The following is a 21368-nucleotide window of genomic DNA, read 5'->3' on the forward strand; positions in this document are numbered from 1 at the left end:
TTCAGAATAAAACGTTTGCCTTTAATCATTGTTTCAACGTAAAAAATTCTAAGAAGCGAAATTTGATCAACATCTAGTATATCTTCCTACATACATTCCAGTGTCTATGACCACATTATTGCTCACAATATGATTCATATGTTGCTGGGCTTATGATGCACCCAATACAGGAGAAGCTAAAATAACACTGCACATGTCTTGATGTACTCGTATGCTTTGGAATACACAATTGTAAAATTTACAGATTTGGAGACCAGAGCAGCCTGGAAGCTGTAACAACTAAATCTTCTCTAACAGATGATGGTTGCAAAAATATACAAAAATCTCTACTCTTGATTGCTGGCTACTGGACTGCTGGCTTATATCCATCTATACTGCACGTTAAACTATTGTTCAGCCAGATGTGCATGAAAAAGGTACATGATGGAATCTGAGTGTAACATCATTACTTTAAAGCATACATGTACAAATTATTATACTATAATCGTATGCTAAATCTGAATGGTCATAACAGCGACCCGTACCATAGACACTTTACACATTGCATTCAATAAACTCAATGGGCCATTTTTAAAGCTAGATATAGAATTCTTCCAACACATACATTTGTAGACTGGTCTGTTGCCTGAAGTAAAGCATATGATTTCACCTGGTATAGCAAAGGCAATATGGGCCCATTTGAAGGATATTGACAATTCATGACACTGTGTAAAATTAAAGCACTTTTGTCTAGGACAGTATTTTTAGAGTCACGTAACTGCCCACAGTGTTGTATCTCCTTATGCTTGAGTTTAAAAACGCTTGAAATTGTTCACTTTACAAGTATTTAACAAGTTATTTTTTATTTCACTTTGTAGTTCTATCCAGCTTCAGAAACGACAGTAAAATATAGTGAAAACTATCATACAACACGTACAATCCTTTCATCAAGTATATGTTGGCTAAAGGCAGTCAACTTTGAGAGCAGGAGTAAGTTGAAAGCATAAAAGTTTAACATGGCTGTAGAATCTTCTTGTCTTAAATGGGTTCAATATAGACTGTAAAACAAGGTTGTAACTTCAGTTGGCCCTCCAACCATGCTTACATCTTCAAATTACACATACTTATCATGCTTATATTCATTTTGTATCACTACAACTTCCGAAGTAACACAAATTATGGTCACTACAGCATCTTTAAAATATGCAATGTACTTCATATAATAATGGTCTGTTCTAAAAACGTCCTATGGAAATAATACGTAAGGACAAAACCCCTTTATTTGACAGAGCTAGTTAAAATAATTTTCATGTGTACAAACTGCAGATAATAATTAATCAACTTTTCTACTGAATAAAAGCAATACTACAATATAAACATTGTGATTTGTATCCTATACAATATAATGCAACACATGATTCAACATCTCCAGAATGTATTGTACATCGCTTATTATATAACTACATTAAAATTTCTATGTGCATGAAATCACATCATATACTTACACTTCTAGCTCATAATCCAATTGCAACTACATGTTGTCTTTAATGCAAACTAAAGGCAACTGCTACCTAATCATCATAGTCTTTAGTACATGTTCTTTACAATACATGAAAACACACTGTATATAGTATACAAGAATCTTCATGACAGCCATTCTCCAGGCACTGGTGTATAACACTAAAAAACATGCTTGTGAGGACGTGACACATGTTAGATCAATTCTAGTGTTACTCTTCATGATTTTTTTTAGAATTTTACATAATTTACACCATATAGTAATATACTACAGTGTGCATGCTAGCAACAGTGCAAGATGGCAACCCTATCGTAAGGACATCTAGACTCTACATCAAGAGACAATATCATTGCCTTCAGCACTTCATATCAGGACTGAAGGATGGAGAATTTGGGCCTACTTCCTAGTTGGTCACTTTCTTCATCTGTGTGGCTGGTGAAAAAATGAAAGCAAAACAACATTAATGTCAGCTTTCATTAGGCACATCAAATCATATGGGATGTAAAGCTGAAGCTCCAATGTTTGAGGAGAGTCATACTTTGAGCTTGTTAAAGAACCCACCAAAATAGTAGGTCCCCATCCCAGTGTGAGTGGATCAAATCTTACAGTCTGATCTTACACTGCTTGACTGTACAAAACTGGTGTGCTACGCTTAGGCAGTTTCCTAGTTATACAAATAAAACAAACATCATCTGAATTTCCACACATACATGTACCATTGTCCAAAGTTCAGTACCTACCATGTCCCCCAGTCTGTACAACTGCATCTCATCCTGTTTTATGAATACACAAAGGTCACATAAGTTCAGCACCTACCATGTCCCCCAGTCTGTACCACTGACTGTACCGCCTCCTGTACCCGGAGTGTGAATACACAAAGGTCTCATAAGTTCAGCACCTACCATGTCCCCCAGTCTGTACCACTGCACCGCCTCCTGTACCCGGAGTGTGAATACACAAAGGTCACATAAGTTCAGCACCTACCATGTCCCCCAGTCTGTACCACTGCACCGCCTCCTGTACCCGGGGTATGAATACACAAAGGTCACATAAGTTCAGCACCTACCATGTCCCCCAGTCTGTACCACTGCACCGCCTCCTGTACCCGGGGTATGAATACACAAAGGTCACATAAGTTCAGCACCTACCATGTCCCCCAGTCTGTACCACTGACTGTACCGCCTCCTGTACCCGGGGTATGAATACACAAAGGTCACATAAGTTCAGCACCTACCATGTCCCCCAGTCTGTACCACTGACTGTACCGCCTCCTGTACCCGGGGTATGAATACACAAAGGTCACATAAGTTCAGCACCTACCATGTCCCCCAGTCTGTACCACTGCACTGCCTCCTGTTTCATGAATACACAAAGGTCACATAAGTTCAGCACCTACCATGTCCCCCAGTCTGTACCACTGCACTGCCTCCTGTTTCATGAATACACAAAGGTCACATAAGTTCAGCACCTACCATGTCCCCCAGTCTGTACCACTGCACTGCCTCCTGTTTCATGAATACACAAAGGTCACATAAGTTCATCACCTACCATGTCCCCCAGTCTGTACCACTGCACGGCCTCCTGTTTCAGGTCCAGCTCACCCAGCCTGATGCTAGTCCCGCCCAGGAAGCAGTTCTCCCTGACCGACTCGCTGCTCCAAACCGTGAGCTGGAGCGTGCGCCGCTGCACGTCCGCCAGTGGCATGTTATACACCAGCATCTCGTTATACGTGGGGTTCAGAGACTTCTTTGCTATCTTCGTCTTCTGCTTGGTGAGCTTGGCGGGGTCGGGGAGGAGGTAGGTCTTGACGTAAGGGTTGGGGTACTCGCCGTCCTGAGACTGGAGGTCCTTGGCGTGCATGACCATGATGAACAGGCCGTTCTTCTTGTAGTGGATGGACAGTTTGACGGAGCCTCCCACCTGCCCTATGGTGGGGGGACGGTTGGAGGAATCTGGATAGGATCAACATAAAACATTTAGTCTTGTACATAATGCAAACTAGGGTAAATGTAGTGGACAACGTCAACTCAAATGTACATACTTCAGAAAGTCGCATGGTTTCTAATGAGAAACATTATTCAAGCCCAAACTCAGACATATTTGGCTGGTGTGGCATCTTCAAGGGGTTGCATTTCAATGTACATTATAGAGAAAATTTTGTATGAAAGATGCTAATATGAAAACATATCATGCCTAACTAAAAAGATAAGTTTTAAGTTCTCCTGTGGTAGAGGTATTCAAACAGACAGTCTGCTGGATAAGCCACTGTGTACCTTATTACATCCATTCTAAGCATTCTAAGCGATTCAAGTATAAACATCAGTAATAGGAGTGGGTACAGGTACAGAAAATTCAGGTCCAGTTCCGGTTCAGGTCCAAAGGATCAGGACTGGTCCAGGTCCGGACCTGAACCTGATTCAGTATGACTCATACCAATGGTCCATTTCACTGCAGAGAAATCTGTTTGGTGGAGTATTAGACTTATACTGGCGTTTTAAATCCTACAACGCTAACTCCACCTGCACGATCAGCTGTAAAACTTAGTAGAAATTACTATAAAGTCTACTCTACTTCACTCTTGTTATTTTCTTCCACCTGCAAGCTCAAAAATGTGTGAATGCCTGATAAAATAATCGGTTAATTTTATAATCGGTCCAACATCTGGTCCACTTATTTTTTTCAGGTCCGTTTTTTCTGGACCGGTCCAATAAGAAAAACCCAGCCCTAATCAGTAACATCAAGCATGACCCACCACCTATCTTCAGCATGTTGGCAGCACCTGCGTCCTTCTCATCCCTCAGCATGGGGTGGAAGAAGGTGTAGACCAGGTCGGACTGCGACACCTGCGGAGGGGCTGACATCACCTCCTTCAGGTAGATGTTCAGGTCCACCTGCCGACGCTCCGCCACCTGGGGGGTCAAAGGTTGTCTTTACACAGGAAAATCATTACAAGCCTACAATATTTTTATTTGTTTAAAAAAAAAAAAGGATTCATCTGAGAAAGGCTAAGAGATCACTTCTGAGCATTGAACTAACTTTCAGGACTTTGACTGTATCTCTTCTCTGTGAGTCAGAAAATACATGTCACTGGCCCAGTATTTGCTTGAACCAAGCATTTGTGGTCCCATGGCAAATTCTTGTACTGGCATGTGGGGGGGGGGGCGGTATGAGTCAATGGTTTTCTTCAGAAAGGTAACTTATCATAAGCATAATAAATTTTCTTTTCTTAAAAAAGAAGTTCAGCACAGGACGAAGGGGCCACTTCAGCCTTGTATCCAAAACAACTAAACGCTCCTGAGCCTGTTCAGTCCTTTGTGCAAATTTGCAGGTAATTAGGTTTGGATACCAGGGTACTCGGGACTGAAACAGCATCTCTTCTCCCTGAGTCAGAAACATCAGGATTGAGACAAGGTCAACTCACTAAAACTAGTAAAAGTGAGGAATACATGTAACTGGCCCAAAAGCAAGCATTAAGAGGGGTTAGTTATCTCTCAATTTGAGGACTAATTGGTCCAAAAGCAGAGGCAGGGTTGAGAGATAACTCCATTTTAAGAGATAATCTTTTAAGTACACTTGAAGCCAGCATTGGTGCTCCCATAGGAAAATTCTGGCAGTGGGGGAACAATGGTGAGTTATCTAAAGAATGGCATATCCTCACGAGGATTTTAAGGTACTAGTAACCCTTTCACTGGATAACAACACGACTTTGCAACATCAGTTCCTCACCTGTTTGATGTTAGAGCGCCCGATGACGGTGCGTGTAGGAAAGCTGGGTAGTCTGTTATGCGGGAAGGCCAGTGTTAACCTCTGGTGAAGCTCGAACAGCTCGTCGTAGGTGCGGAACACGAAGGTGGGCTCCTCCCTGTCCTGCCGGTACACCTTGATGATGTAGACATAATATTTCTCTCCGCTGTACCTCTTCTGGAAGCCAAACACACTCAGGGACTTGATTCTGCCATCTGTCTCCATGCTGTAACAGAGACAAGTACATGTACACAACTTGATGATTTTAAGTGAACATCCCTTTATCGAGGCTCAAGCAAGGAGTGGTATGATCCATGAAAATGCATTATGGATTACATTGTTAACAAACAGGCAAATGCATTACTACATGGAACCAACCTAAGTGGAGATGGCTAAAGCCATACTATCGTGGTACAGTATAGGAAAACGTATTTTGGGTTTCATGAATGTATAGATACATTTTGATACACTTCTTGCATATACATTTGTATGTACTGATGGATGGTCACTCATAATCGAGTGTAGCAAGCCTACTGGTGCTGGTTTGTACTATAGTCAATTTACAAAATCAAAATAGTCAAACATGCCTAAGACTATCTAAAGACAGCAGACATACAATTCTTAACTATTTTGTAACCTCAAACTGGGTGTCAATCACATTCACAGTAACTATTTTCTTTTCTAATAAGTCCCTAAAATCATCAACGTACATGTACCTTGCTTAACACACATTCACAGGTATTTTCTAATGAGTCCTGAAAATCATCACCTGTAATGACACGTGTGACTTTACCTGTAGACTTTAGGTGAGAAGGTAAACAGCGACTCGTCCCCCACGTTCCCAGAGAAGCGCATCTGCGCCAGGTTGTGCATGAAGAAGTTGATCTGGGTGGCGCGCGACCCCAGGCTGACCTCGATCAGCCGCGTGAAGTGAGCCGTGGCCTCTGCGTCAGAGGCGCTGGGTTTCAGGGCGTTGTGAACGTACTGGATGTCTTCTGTGCGAGACAACGCTGGGATTCCTGATGACAACATCTACGGGCAAAAGTGAAAAAATTGGGAATCCAACATTTATCATTTTACATCTATATGATATATCTTTACCTTCTGAAGTAACACAAGTTACCGGGCACTTTTCAAAAACAAAAATACTCTTTCTAAACAAAAGCACTCAAAACAAAACAATTACACTACGCATGACTTCAACAAAATTTTTCTTTCTTACATATCTATTAGATTATCTTAGGACAGCAAGATAGCTCGGAAAAATACAGTCTTACTGGCAGTTTAAGGTTTAAGCATCATCCTACCATCTTTTGTCACTCACTCCCTACGATTTTCCAACTTCTAAGAACAAACAATGCAAATGATATTCTGAGAATCAAGTGTCCTCACCAAACCAAACAAGTTGATAAACAGGTTGGCGTTTTTCCTGATGATGTTGAAGGCTTCGCAACACAGATCCACGAAGTCCTGGAACCGCGTGCTGGGACGGTCGCCGTCGTTGATGACATACGCCATGTCAGAGGTCAGTACGAAGGGAGCGCGGTCTCTCTTGATCTTCCCAAACATCTGAGCGTTACCGAGAAACTTGCCAAAGTCTATGTGGAACATGTGACCTATAGGAGGGAATTAGCTGTTAATCTTTAGTATTAGGTTTACTTCTAGCATTGAGTGCTAACTAGGTTTACTAATAGAATGACAACTAACCTGGTGACCTGTAGTTTGAATTGCATGTAGCTCTTATTTACAATCTTTTCCTTAGCATTGAGTACTTAGGCAACAGAATTCAGTGGCTCACATAAAATACATTAATCTGATAAATTTTATGAATATTTCTTTTGGCCACTGAAACAAGACACAATTGTTTGAGGAGCATATTATCTGAGTGAGTTGTCTTCATTATCCTTATTTTCAAGCTACACTTTTTCCCAACATTTTTAAATAACAGTCTGAGAGTAGCAATAAATATCAACATCACTGACCAGTTGTTTTGATCATGATGTTGTCGTTGTGCCTGTCTCCGATCCCGAGAACGTAGGTCGCCACACAGTATCCAGCACACGAGAACATGAAGTTTTCCACTGCCTTCTCGTAGTCTGCCTCCGTCGCATTGTGCTTCTGTAGCCAGTCCGCTAGGGGCTTGTCCTTAAACGACCCCGTCACGCCCTGCTCTGTCTGGATTTTACGTAACGTCTCCGACTTGGGGATGATCTCCACCATACCTGGGGTGAAATATTGGTATCATGATGTGCCATTCAGAAATCATTCATCATGCAGAGATATTTGACGAGACACTGAACACATATTATCCATTGTTACAGATATCTTTGACAATAACTAACATGTAGTGCCCCATAGTTCCATGGAAAGGAACTTTGGCACATACAATCCTACAAGGAAAGGCAGAGGGACTGCAGCCGAGGGGTTGCTGCCGCCGAACATGAATCAGCAAAGTCAAGAAGTGGTCAGGAAGGACGGCGGCCCAGCTGACTGCACTGGCTGATGACCATCGGAAGTGGAAAACCTTTGTGGACAGACAGACTGATCCTATGACTACTCAGCTATGGGATGGAGTGAGTGAGAGTGTCCCCTTACCTGCTTCCTTGCCAGTAGCCACACAAGCGAAGGTGATCATGCGCAGGTCCAGCCCCTCCCGCAGCCACAGTTTGTTCATGATGCGGATCATCTGCAGGGTCAGCATGTCCTGTCGCAGGTCGTCACCCACCTAGATCATGGATTATCAGAAAATTATCGCTAAAATCTATAAATCAATGTCAGTATCATGACATCTTAATCCATTGCCATCAATCTCTTATTTACTATTCTTTAGGATAAACAAAAGCAGAAGTAGGCAAAATATAAACTTGGGAATTTTTACCAAATTTCCTTTAAACATGGCTCACCTTGTACATGGCCTGTATCTCCTCACCAAAGGAGTCAGCATTTCTGAAGACGAGTCTCAGTGGAGTGGCATTGGATGTAAAGTAAGAGCAAGACTGGGGGAGGGGGATAAAACAGCAGTTAGAAACTTTGCATTTGTGCTTATTCTTACATGTACATGTATCTACAATTTGTAACATTGACAAAAGAGCTTTAAGATGATAGATTCTTAAAAAATGCAGAACAGAAAAAAAAGCAACAATGAAAACAACTGCTTGATATGTTGTTCCCATTACAATTGTTGCACAATTAACTCTAAATTGACTTGATTTATTTCTGAGCTATAAAAAACAACAACTAAAAAGCCATAACAAGCTGTAGTTTTTTTAAAAAGTACTAAGAGCAAAACTTGTTCCAAAGACCCCATACAACAATGTACAAACCTGGAAGTTGATCCCACTGCAGACCAGTGCAGGGTTGGTGGGCAGGCGGAAGGGTACCGCCATCTTGTTGTTGATCTTCTCCATCGCATGCTGCAGCATCGCTTGTCGTGCCGAGTCTTTGGCGGACTTCACTTTCACAGCAACATCGTGCAACAATCGGATCAGTTGTACCTGTGAAAATTTCAAAATTTGATCTTACTTTCTAGTTTCTATGCTTAGTAGATGATTTTGGTGTAGTTGACTGGACATACTGCTTTTGTTTTTTGTTATTGGGTGGGCAGAGCTACTCTCTCTTCACTGCCAGTGGCTGAATTGCAAGGAGCTTACAGTAGGCGAGGCTAAATCGCAAGAGTCTGGAGAGGCTCAGGTGACTTCAATATGACTGTGACAATGGTCTAAAGCAGCTGCCATTTGGCACTAACTCAGGTAACCTTAAATGATTTTGCTGTTAGAACTTCAAATGTATATATCAGCTGGAAAAGATAAGAGAAACTGTGATGAAAAGAATGAGTATCAAATTGCTCCTTTCCACGGACCTGTTTCTCGAACTCCGTGCGCAGAGCCCGCCCACAGGTGCTGAGCAGCCCCGCGAGCACCATCTGGAAGCGCTGTCCGAACTGCTGGTCTCCCACGTTGTCCTTCAGGTGCCAGTACAGCTGCTGTGCTATCCTCACACTGGCCAGCGAGCGCTCCAGCAGGAACCTGGAGCAACGTAAAGGTGTTTTTAGACTATGAGACAGATAAAAAGGATCATCACTGTGTACATGAATGTAGATGTTTCTAATTCTATATGAGCTGCAGTTTGGGCGGCTCTTTTTATATACAAAATATATTGTGCAAATTTGCCTTTAGTCAATGACATTATTGGATCTATTTCAAGGTAATAGTACCCTGATCACAATTAGCTAAAGAAAGCATGAATGACAAGTTTCCTCATGCTAAATGAACATCACTGCCTCTATTCTTCTATGAACCTATCTGTCTGAGTTTCTATGAGTTTCTGTCTGTTTCTCTTGCTGTTTGGATAAGCATTGTAAGATGTATGTCCATGTGAACCTGACAACTGCAACATAAGAAAGTCAACACAGATGTATGATGTATGTTTCTAAGAGTTTCTGTCTGTTTCTCTTGCTGTTTGGATAAGCATTGTAAGATGTATGTCCATGTGAACCTGACAACTGCAACATAAGAAAGTCAACACAGATGTATGATGTATGTTTCTAAGAGTTTCTGTCTGTTTCTCTTGCTGTTTGGATAAGCATTGTAAGATGTATGTCCATGTGAACCTGACAACTGCAACATAAGAAAGTCAACACAGATGTATGATGTATGTTTCTAAGAGTTTCTGTCTGTTTCTCTTGCTGTTTGGATAAGCATTGTAAGATGTATGTCCATGTGAACCTGACAACTGCAACATAAGAAAGTCAACACAGATGTATGATGTATGTTTCTAAGAGTTTCTGTCTGTTTCTCTTGCTGTTTGGATAAGCATTGTAAGATGTATGTCCATGTGAACCTGACAACTGCAACATAAGAAAGTCAACACAGATGTATGATGTATGTTTCTAAGAGTTTCTGTCTGTTTCTCTTGCTGTTTGGATAAGCATTGTAAGATGTATGTCCATGTGAACCTGACAACTGCAACATAAGACAGTCAACACAGATGTAATTGGAGCCCCACCTAGCCAGAGCGCTGTCATGGTAACACTCGTAACGCAGGGCCTGCACCAGCTGGGGCAGGAAGTCGTACAGCTCATCATCAGGCAGGTGCTGCATCCAGCTGATCGCAGTCGCTCGCACCTGCAACAGGGAAACATGGTCAGGATTGCTATCATTTGTATGAGCCGCATATCATTTGTAATGATGCTAAAAAAAGGCTCCTTTTGAATTTGATTTTATAAAACAAATAAAACAAGGGATGATTCATAAATGCACAATGATTTCATCACAGAAAGATGAAGCTGGCCCTGAAAACTTATAGTCAAAACAGAACTTGTCATTAGAAACTCCTAAGTCCCTAAAGATTATTATCAATGAACTACCCTACAAAACAAATCTAAATTTCTTACTGGTTTCAATGTTATATCTTAGTTTAAATATGAGTTCTTTGACATTTTTTATCTTTACCAAAATAGACCTATTACGAGCAAATTTGAAAATGGGGTGGCAAGGAAAATCATCTTTAAATTAGTACCTTTCCCTTCTTATTATCGGGATATCAATGAACTGCCCCACAAATCAAATACCAATAATCATTTTCTAAAAGTTCTCATTGGTTTCAATTTTATATCATTAAATCTGATCATGAGTTCTTCGGCATTTGTTATCTCTACAAAAGCAGACCTATTACAAGCAAATTTGAACAGGGGGTGGCATGGAAAATAACTATTAAATTAGTACCTTTCCCTTATTGACCACCCCTCCTTACAACTTTTCAAATGAAACGACCCATTTAGTACAATAGATGTCCTTGTCAGCAAAGTAGCAGCTCCAAAGCACTAACAGGGATGAGGAGATTCAAAAACAGGTCTGATCATGCTTCTATTCTAGTAGGACAAAAAATTTCATAAGGACTGCTTGTCAACATTTGAGAAGAACTCACAGTACCTCCTTGTCAGCAAAGTGTGGATGTACAATATAAAAGCTCCAAAGCACTAACAGGGGTGAGGGGACTCCAGTTGTGCAATACAGAGTTAACTAAAAAAAGTCTAACCATGTTCCTATTCTAATTGTACAAAATTATCTCCAAAGGGCTCCTTTTGTCAACATATAAGAAGAACTCATAGTACCTCCTTGTCAGCAAAGTGAGGATGTAGCAGCTCCAGAGCGCTGACGGGTGTGAGGGGGCTCCAGTTGTGCACTAAGGAGTAGATATCTGCCAGCGAGGCCCAGTCCCAGCTGGGGGCGTGCTTCAGCACCCGCGGCAGGGCGGCGGGGACTGTGTGACAGTAGTGTCGCTTCTCCCATAGCAACTCCTCCTCCTCCTCAGATAACCTACATGAGAAATGTTACATACATAGGATTAGGGCTGGATAATCCATATGATGATCCATGAAGATAGAGATAAACTGGAACCCTGTAGATGGATTTGATGAAGCTTAATGTAGCTGTTGAGGAGGTAATGCAAGCTCAGAAAAGAACTAGTTTGCCTTCAACATTATCAAGCTCGGACTTAAGTCCCTGTAATACAGGGCACAATATTGCAGTACTTTAGACTGAGTTTTTACCACCTGAAAATAAACTTAAATCTGAATTGTATAGTACAGCTCCACAAAGTGAAAATTCTATTTAATGTGTACAAACATACTGTCATGAATGGCATCAGGATAACCATTCACATGTTTCTTTTTACACTGTCTTCCTACGTATAAAATGTATTGGGGTACCAGGTACATACTTGCTGATGGAGGCTTTGGCCACGATCTCCTGAATCTGTTCCCTGGTGGAGTCATCCAGGACATTATAACTGTACTGTCTGCCCTCGTAGTGTGGCTCTGGCGGGGGGAACACCACATCGCCACCATGGGTGGGAAACTCAACCTGTGGAAAACAAAAACAATATATTAAGTTTTTTACATTCAACATCTATTTACACTATAACTCAGGTTTGCTGTATAAACTAAGGGAAAGGAGGTTTCTGCAATATTCAAAGTTTGCTTGCAATAATTCCATAGTATAGTAGTAGTACTTTGATGAAGGCTGGATATCCAAGTGGCAAGATACACAGGATAACATAAATCTACTAGTATCATATTGCTTGAGCAACTGTTATCGTGTGCACGGTATTATTAATTAATACCATGGAAATGCATATTTGCAATGGTAACGTCATCCCGAAAATAAAACCAACGCAAACATTTCAAACTTTACAGAGCTATAACTCTAATCAAACAAAGAAACCAATGCTGGAGGCAAAAGCTGGTGTAGCTATCATTATAATAGTGTATACAAAAATGTCAAACCTGCAGTATAATGGAATCAGGCTGCAGCAGGTTTGATGAGCAGGTCCCTATTGGGTTGACTTTTGACTCCGGCCACAGCCCCAGCAGATGTGGCCCATGCAGCATGTGCCCCCTGTAGTTGAAGAGCGGTATTGCAGCCCACCCCAGCACGGTGACCCCGTATGGCCTGTTACTGTCCGCTCCACTGTTCACACCGTACAGGGCGACGCACAGCCGGGCTTCACGCGGCAGGAGGCACAACGGAAGGGAAAACTCCACCCTGTGGATGTATGAGTTTGATGTTAAACTGTTCTGTTTACAAATATTACTCAATACCAACTTACATGTATCAGATGCTGTATGGAAACTTTGATGTAACAGCCAACAACTGCTTTATTCAAAATGCAAACATTCCCATGATACATTTGACACAGTAATCTGCTTAACTTTGTCAGCTTTAGACTTTGGTAGTATTACGAGACAGAAAGCTAAAATATAACTTATGTATGTTGCAATGATTAAGAGCCATAAAAACATATCATTCCGGATTCTGGCAAAATTTTATCAGTATTGTTTCTATGGCTGGGGCTTTTCCATGCAAAACAAATCCATTCTTTATCAGTCTAGTCACAAACTGTAACAAAACCTTCTTTGGCAGAGGTTAAGTTTTCCAATTGAAGACTAACTACTCATCCCACACCAGCCTAGGGAAGAAGCCGTTCTCCATGGAGCGTATGTTGGTCTGCTTGGTGTCACACATCTTGTGTCATAAACCAACAAACCCTAAAAGCAAACAATTCCACTCACCATTCATCCCACACCAGCCGAGGGAAGAAGCCATTCTCCATGGAGCGTATGTTGGTCTGCTTGGTGTCGCACATCCTGTGCCCGCCGTGGAACACCCCGCTGGACACGCGGAACTTCTCAAACAGCTGGTGGGAGTTGATGGGCAGGCGGTGCGCCGACACCAGGCGGACCCTCACGTTGGACGACACGCCCGTCACGTCCACCACACCTACGGGGGAAGGGAGCGCCTTCTTAGCGAGGGTTTCCCGCGCACTCGGGGGGAAGAGGTCAAGGATGCAGGCTGGGGAGATGGACAGAAGAAAAGAGGGAGAGAAGAAAGAGAGAAGACAGTAAGAACTAAAGAGAGCTATGACAGGATGAAGAGGTAGATAGATGTATCAAGTTGTGAGCAAAAGACAGACATGGTGAAGCCATGAGTCATATGCATAATGTAGACTACCAGGATATGCTTAGCCTTATGTATCAATGCATGACAAAACGGACCAATGTATACGTACATGTACTTATTCTACACTCTGTATTCATTTACAGATGTTGCCTGCTTGCAAACTGTTGGTGGGCCAATCACTGCAACCATGATGTCATTTAAGATAAATACATAAATAAACTTGGTATGTAGGATCATCAGCGAAAATCAATTTTAAACCAACTGAAAGATGCAGACAGAACAATTGCATCCCCAGCCCACATACCTGCTGTTGGTGTCCCCTGAGGGTTAGTTGTGAAGTCTGTGTCGAACGCGCTGCTGTACATGTCCACCAGAGCCAAGATGGCCGCCGTGACCTCCTCCAGGGCAAGGTTCACCTCGTCCTGCCGCTGCTCCTTACTCAGGCTGGCACTGGGAATACAGGGCAGGGGAGGTAGAGTTTGATACAGTGTTTTAGTCACTACATTGTAAAAAAGTGCAAAAACTTATCTCTATCCAGATACAGTTTAGCTCACAGAAGAGCTATTCCTCCACAGAGAAGACAGGTGCTATGTACACTGTTTACAGCTTCATTGTACCGGGGAAATTTCCCTTGCTCTTTTCGACAAGCACAATGAACTACAGCTGCAACCCTTTCCAGTAGCATGCATACCAGGTGAGGGATAGATGCTTCAGTTATGGTAAATTCAAACTTTCAAAGTCTTCCCTACCCATTACAAAAAAGGAAATTCAAATGTTTTAAAACTAAAGCGGTTGCCTATAATTCACGTAATATATCTATACAGTAAAAACAACGGATTATCATTGACTAATAGACAAAAATCTGTGGGTTCTCAATCTTACATGTTGTTGACCATAGATGCCCTGCTGATCTCGCTGGACATGAGTCCCTCTGGCCCTGCGATGCTGTGCTGTCTCGGGGCAGGCACCGCCCGCTTGAGCCGTGCCACGGACTTGCTGACCTCTACCGTCTCCAGGCCGGCCAGGGTTGCACACAGCGCCTTGATGGCCTGGACAACCCCGTTAAACTTACAGCTCTCCCAGTCCTGCACAGAGGTGAGTCAATATTTTCCTGTCAGTGATACCAACTGGGCAACTGCAGACAACTTTTTGAAGGTTTAACACAATCATCCTCTACAATTGAATAGCCATGCAGCACTGTTACCTTGCAGCATTGATTGCAACATATTCTCTGCCTTCCCATATTCCTGAACAGCCAGCGTTATCAAACCATATCCAGGCATATAACCAAAAGATTGTGCCATTTCACATATGCTACTTCTGCACCTACAAGTAGGTAACGTAGAAGGGGTCATCCCTTCTACATGTAGATACTTGACGTACCAAAGATGCGTGGGACCTCAGCTTGTCGGCCTCATTGTAGAACGCATCCACAAGTACACCTAAGCCCCGTCTGGGAAGCAGAAGATGAGAAATTTCAGTAAAGATGATCAATACAGACAATCACTTACTCTAACAGAAGTCAATACAATAATTATATCTATAATTGGTTTCACGCTATGACTAATTAGTAGAAGAATATTTCGTGTGTATTTAGTCTTCCAGCAAGGATCTACCCTGTTCCCCACAATAAAATTTTTGACAAAACAATATCATATTAAATTTTGTGATTCTTACTTTGAGACTGCTGTCCTGACAGGATTGTCAATGAAATGATTCAGGTTGCTAGTCTTCGTGTCCTTGGCATCGTCTTCTGCCTGTACAGAAGAACACAAAAAGTTTAAAACATCTACAACAAGAAACATGCCGGCCTAATATGAATGTTCCAAATTGTGGCACGTTGTGTTGATAATACTGTTGTCAGTTTCTCAGAGCTGGCATAAGAATCGATGTGACTTACTGTTCTAGCCAGCCGGTGAGGGATTGCATCTCGGGGGTACAACACCAGAGCAACATCAAGGTCAAACTTCTCACAGTCCTGCACATACTCATAGTCTCCCAAGGTCGTATCACTGTATGGGGAGTGGGGGGGGGGGGGGCACTTCAATGTGAGTTAAGTTACGCATTAATGAGTCAGGCATTATCATTAACGGATTTACTTTTGAGCACACTTCACAAGATCATGTATATCATTGTCAAAATCTAGGTTTAAGTAATCTTGATGACACTGACATTGTCATTCTTGCTAGTTATGTTTCATGATATATGCTTTAGCTGGTTTATAAGTGACAAAGTTCATTCTTTTTCAACATTTTATCCGGGCTTGTTTACGACAATTAGCTAAGAAAAAACAAATCAGCGCACTACCATAGTTACTCACAATTATCTTAAAGGAGTAATAAAAACGAAGAGCTTACTTGGCGAGAAACTCCTCCCTCCCGCAGATTTTCAAAGCGAAGTCATCCACAGATACGTCTGTGTCATCGTCCAGCAGGGACACCACTGCCTGGCTCACAAGGTGACTGACAGATGTCTCAACTGTCAATCAAAAGATGAGATTCGTCATTTACATGCATCATATTCTTTTATCATTGCTGCATGTTCTTGATTGTTTCTGCCCATTTGCCATCCAAGCCTTTATTTCTCTAAGTCTCTGATACACAAGACTAGTGATTCAGTAATAAACACACTAACACATGCTGTCACATCAAGTCCAACAAATTACACAGACACATCATTAGTCTAACAAATATCCAAACAAAGATCTCCAAATGTTTTTCTGGCCTTCTCCCTGCTAACCAACCCCATAACCATAATCAAAACCAATACAAATTTGTTACCAAATGGCTGCGTTAGCAGGATGAATGTTAAAAGACATATAGCACACAAATGTATGATAGCTAAGTTTACCATCATGGGTGGTAGCCATCAAATTAAGTATGCAACTTGTCATGGAAATGTTAGGAAATCCATATTCACGAGAAGACACAAGTTTTTCGTCCTCCACCCACCATCACATGTGAAGGTGACAGGTTCCGAGCCCTGCTGCAGAGTGTGGATGACAACCTTGAGCGTGCTGTCCTCCCGGCAGTGCTGGTACCGCAGGATGGGGCTCACCAGGTGGCCAGGGTTGGTCGTGGCGTGGTCGTGCTTGTACTCTGTCCGTAGCCTGGGAGAATAGATGCAGTACAAAACTGAACCGAGAGCTGACAAATGAACGCTTTTTACATGTTTTCATCTGTTTACATGTTTTCAACCTTCAAGTCAAAGCTGGCCAGTCAGTAAAGGGGGATGGTGTACATGCCTTGCTTATCAACATAAACTCTCAATACACACTCTGGTCTGGCATTATGCCTCTTATTCAGATTTTATACTATGCTTTACTATGTCTACTTGTAATTTTTGTTTGTTTGTTTGTTTTATTTGGATCTCGATTAGTGATACTAAATGTAGTTAACATACTTATTAATGTCATTTTTTACACTTTCTGGTACCACCAACCAAGAAAACAAATGTGCTGCTAAATCTATACCTGGAATTTTTTTTATATATAAATTGTAATAAACTTACCTGGAAACAACCTGTGCAAATATGGAAGCCTCCTCGTCTCTCTCCTGAGCCAGATCAAACAGCCCATCTCCAAAAAACACTCTATTAGCCTGGAAAAGGACAACAAATTCTTCCAGTTTCAATTTACAAATTTCATTTTCAGAGAGTGTTTTCGCCTTCAGTTTCACCATCTGCTTTACAATGTAGATATTATTTATCAGTTTCTGTGGAAAAGTAATTCATAACTGTCATTTTCACTGCATCAGAGCTAGCTGCAATTGCATAAACAATAAATTGAGTAATACCAGTAAGTACAAAATTATTCATAACTTTGCCAAGTCAATTACAAGTACTTATAACTTGTAGTACAAGTGGTATCAAGATCACCATTATGTTCTTAACTACAAATGTACCTCACCTGTGTCTGTGCTGCAGCAGAGTGGTACGTTGTTGCAGGTCTCTTCTCTTCCTTCACACTCGCAACAGGCGACTTTCTCGCCGGAACTGTCATGCAGCCGTCTGCCGAATCCCGCCGGGCATACGTCTGCGGCTTACGAGCGGGTACGGTCATCGAGCCGTCGCTCGGCGCCGCAAAAGTTCTCCTTTTCGCTGTCTTGGGAGGGAGTGGCGGGGGTTTCACTGCGGCCGTGTCAGCACTACTGACGTTATAGAGCTCCCCCGTGGAGTGACTAAGCCCTGTGGTACTAACTGCCAACAAGTTTGAATTGGGCACCCCGGGTTTGGATAGCTCCCCCATACTACCAGTCCTGCCGCTGTCAGCTAACTTCCCGCCGGGGGCTTTGTCCTTGTCTAACAGGTTGACCCCCGGCGCTACACTCTCCTTCATGGTTAGTTTTTCTAGAAAATCCAAGTCAAAGGCAGACAGACTGGGGTCTGAGCCAGCAGCGGTGGCACCTGCTGGGCCAGCTGCACCTTTGGTCACACTTATGGCAGGGTTACGTAGGTCTGTAAACAGCAGTTCATCTGTCAGGCTGGCAAAATTGGCGGTCATGCTTGTGCGTTCCCCGGAAGAAGACGAAGATAGCGATTGTGGTCGGCTGGAAGTCATGGCTCCGACGGACATCTGGGCGGAGAAACTGGACATGTCGGGCTGCCCCCACAACGTGCTGTCCCCAAAAGACGGGTTGCTGACAAACAGAGCACTGTTGTGAGGTACAGGACTGTGGGGTGGCAACTGTGGCATTGGGGCTGCAGTATTTGTGTCAAAGGATAGAGGGCGTCCATTCCAAGTGGTGCTGCTGGCACCGAAAGGGTTTGTGTTGTTGGTAGCACTGAAAGGGTTCAAAGCCGAGCCTGCAGCAGGCCCAGTTGAAGACAGAATTCCGTTCAATTGAAAATCTCCCATGGAAAAGGTTGCCGCCCCTTGAGATTGAGATTGTATCCCTACAGGTGTCAAAGGTCGTGAGCCCAGAGCCGTCGCTCCCGTTGCCATGGGAGGGGCGCTGAGGCGGGCGGACTTCATCAGGACGTCCTGCAGACTGTTGGAGGAGAAGGAGATCAGGTCCCCCTCACTGACTGCTGAGGAGCTGGCTGCAGCACTGCTGCCACCACCTGGACAAACAGGGAACATGTCAAGTCAAACAGTCTACTCTGCTAGGGGCTGGTTCATTAGTTATGTGCTGTTTGGACCTGGCATGGGCTGATACATTACTAGCACATTATAAGTTTCCACTCACATTTATTCATCTGTATTCAACTAAAACAGTGTCACTTGTATCTCCACAACTTTCACTTGTACAGCAGCACCACTGATATATCATTTTTCTTTTTCTCTGACTTGTTTTAGCTCCCATGAAAGTTTTCCAACAGAGTAATCAGAAGATATAACTGAAAAATAAGAAAAATAAAACAAAAATACAAGCAGTAAAGACTTACTTCAAAAGACAAAATATGATGCCTTTTTTTAATAATAAATTCAGTTACATGATTGTTATAAAGAATGACCTAAACCTCTTACTTGTCTGAATAGTTCCCATGGAGGACGGTCTGGGCAGGGGACGTGGGACTGGTTCTGGTACAAGTGTAGGACGACTGGTAGCACTGCTTGCCGCCACTGACCCAGCAGATCTGCCATCCTGCTGCACTGCCGCAGACCTCTGTGTACCAGATGGTAGACTGGTCTGTCTCTGAGTGGTGCTCGGTACGTTCAGCGACTGCTGACTGCTCGCTCCCGGCCACGTTGTCTGGCGCTGTCGTTGGAACTGTTCCAAGGCAGCTGCCTCTTCCCGAAGAGCCGCCTGCAGCTCGTCGTTAGAAATGGTAGCCATCTGGTTCTTACTTTACTACTAACACACCCTACAGAACCTAGCTAGACTTGAGTTTCAGCATCCAGATCTGGTGACCTCCCAGGTATTCTTGTAGTTCTGCCATTTATGAGAACAAACATGCGCAACCTGCAAGGAAACAAAACAATCAAGCTATAATGAACAATGACAAACAGTACATAAAGGCATGCATCAATAATGATAATCATGGGCGTATGACGAGGTTCACGTCATACGCAGGAATTGTCAGCAAAGACATGTGATTGCCACTGCGAGACATCGCGAGATCTTTGAGCGCGGCACCGAGAGTAAGATCTCGACACAACTGAGAGAGAGAGGACGTCTTCGACACCTCTCCCAGGGCTCAAAACACTGGGTGCATGTGCACCCAGGTGCACCCAAAATTGGAGCTGTGCACCCAATCATTTTCTGTGGGTGCACAGGGTGCACCCAAATATTTTCTTACATTTATGTATGTAAAGATATTCTTGACATCTAAGTATTAGAAAGATAATGAAAATGTCTGCCATGGTACTTGTTTAAGAATTTGAAGCTTGTAATTAAGTTTTATTACTAGGTTATTACTTGAATTTAAGTGGTGCACCCAAAAATTTTTTGGTCCACCCAATTTCTTAAGCTGGGTGCACCGGTGCACCCAATCCCAAAAATGAATTTGGAGCCCTGCCTCTCCTCTCAAGGAACAGATGTATCTTTATAAAACGGTGGACCAGAGATCTTTCTTGTCCAATCAACCAGAATTCTTTCCTATTCTTTCAATTATCACATGTTGAATTTTCTTCCAAAACACAAATTAGGTACCCCCACATACTAGTATTCCTTCTTTGTGGGCTTGTGGTCCAACAAGTGTCACAGACATTCTTTGAATGTTGTTTGAGCAAATACAAACATACTGGCTGCCTGCTGACAGATGAACAAATGGGAAGTATTCAAACTTTTAAAGCCTCAACATGAATAGAAATGCCGTGATTCAAGAACACAATCACCTGGACTCAGGTTCCAAAGAGAAAACAGAACAGCATTGTTACAAGTGGATCACAATATGACTTCATGCTTCACCATTTTGGGGTTAGTATACAAAATATATGATATGGTAAAAAAAAGTCCTGGCAAAAATTATGTGGACCTTATTATCTTGAAGGACAGTATCTGACAGTATCTGATCTGCATGCAGGTGTAGGAAAGTGTATATACTGACAGTCTGGTGAGCTGAAGAGTGTAAGCATGGCACATGATGTGGATTTTAAAAGAATTAGGTCAAAGGGTTCCCATACACACAAATTCCTGTATGGTGAGTGTTTAAATTCCCCTCCTTGATCCATTGCATCTAATCTTAAGTCCAGTCCTATTTTCACTGCATTTCTTTTTTTTTAAAGAAGAAGACTTGAATAAATATATAATTTTCTGGAACACATTTCCATTCAATCTATTTCCTGGAAGAGGTTAGTCACTTAGTGTAATGAAATCTGTATGCGCCAGATACTTTAAGGTACACAGCATACAAGATCAGGTTTCCTGATTCAGCTGGGACATGCTTAAGTGCATCACTTAACCTTATCACACGATGTAAACAAAGGAATCATTCCACAGATAAAGCTTTTGTTGGATCTAAGTATAGTGATCACATCATAATTTCCTCGTACTAGTGGAACGTTATAACTGGGTGTGGGGCAAATTTACAAAGGGCATGGAAGTGGAACTGGAGAATCAAACATTAGATTCGTTCCGCGGCGTAGTTGTGATCCTTCAGACGATGTTTGAGTCACGAAAAACGGTTCTTACATAATTCAGGCACTTCGCGGAAGTCACGCCACTGAGTGACATCACGGGCCCTGTGAAAACTTTCACACTCTCCGACCTGACCTGGATACGATA

General features: G+C 42.5%; 1 protein-coding gene across 1 annotated transcript in view; it reads right to left on the reverse strand.

Annotated features, from left to right (window-relative positions):
* Positions 1-21368, reverse strand: part of LOC118414477 (phosphatidylinositol 4-phosphate 3-kinase C2 domain-containing subunit beta-like) — a 21816-nt gene continuing 448 nt past the window's right edge. Inside the window, exons 2-27 of the mRNA XM_035818535.1 lie at positions 19169-19604; positions 17609-18762; positions 17212-17300; positions 16653-16810; positions 16059-16179; positions 15602-15713; positions 15379-15458; positions 15085-15154; positions 14584-14786; positions 14006-14151; positions 13314-13521; positions 12528-12786; positions 11963-12105; positions 11355-11559; positions 10247-10365; positions 9102-9267; positions 8566-8736; positions 8146-8238; positions 7838-7967; positions 7225-7464; positions 6635-6858; positions 6036-6274; positions 5225-5468; positions 4251-4407; positions 3047-3450; positions 1-1930 (exon numbers count right to left, since the gene is read on the reverse strand). Coding sequence (XP_035674428.1) covers positions 1919-1930; positions 3047-3450; positions 4251-4407; positions 5225-5468; positions 6036-6274; positions 6635-6858; positions 7225-7464; positions 7838-7967; positions 8146-8238; positions 8566-8736; positions 9102-9267; positions 10247-10365; positions 11355-11559; positions 11963-12105; positions 12528-12786; positions 13314-13521; positions 14006-14151; positions 14584-14786; positions 15085-15154; positions 15379-15458; positions 15602-15713; positions 16059-16179; positions 16653-16810; positions 17212-17300; positions 17609-18762; positions 19169-19478 — 5457 coding nt within the window. The 5' untranslated portion in view covers positions 19479-19604 and the 3' untranslated portion in view covers positions 1-1918. The remainder of the gene's footprint in view (positions 1931-3046; positions 3451-4250; positions 4408-5224; positions 5469-6035; positions 6275-6634; positions 6859-7224; positions 7465-7837; positions 7968-8145; positions 8239-8565; positions 8737-9101; positions 9268-10246; positions 10366-11354; positions 11560-11962; positions 12106-12527; positions 12787-13313; positions 13522-14005; positions 14152-14583; positions 14787-15084; positions 15155-15378; positions 15459-15601; positions 15714-16058; positions 16180-16652; positions 16811-17211; positions 17301-17608; positions 18763-19168; positions 19605-21368) is intronic.

This window comes from Branchiostoma floridae, chromosome 4 (genome assembly GCF_000003815.2).
Source record: "Branchiostoma floridae strain S238N-H82 chromosome 4, Bfl_VNyyK, whole genome shotgun sequence".
Taxonomy (NCBI): domain Eukaryota; kingdom Metazoa; phylum Chordata; class Leptocardii; order Amphioxiformes; family Branchiostomatidae; genus Branchiostoma; species Branchiostoma floridae.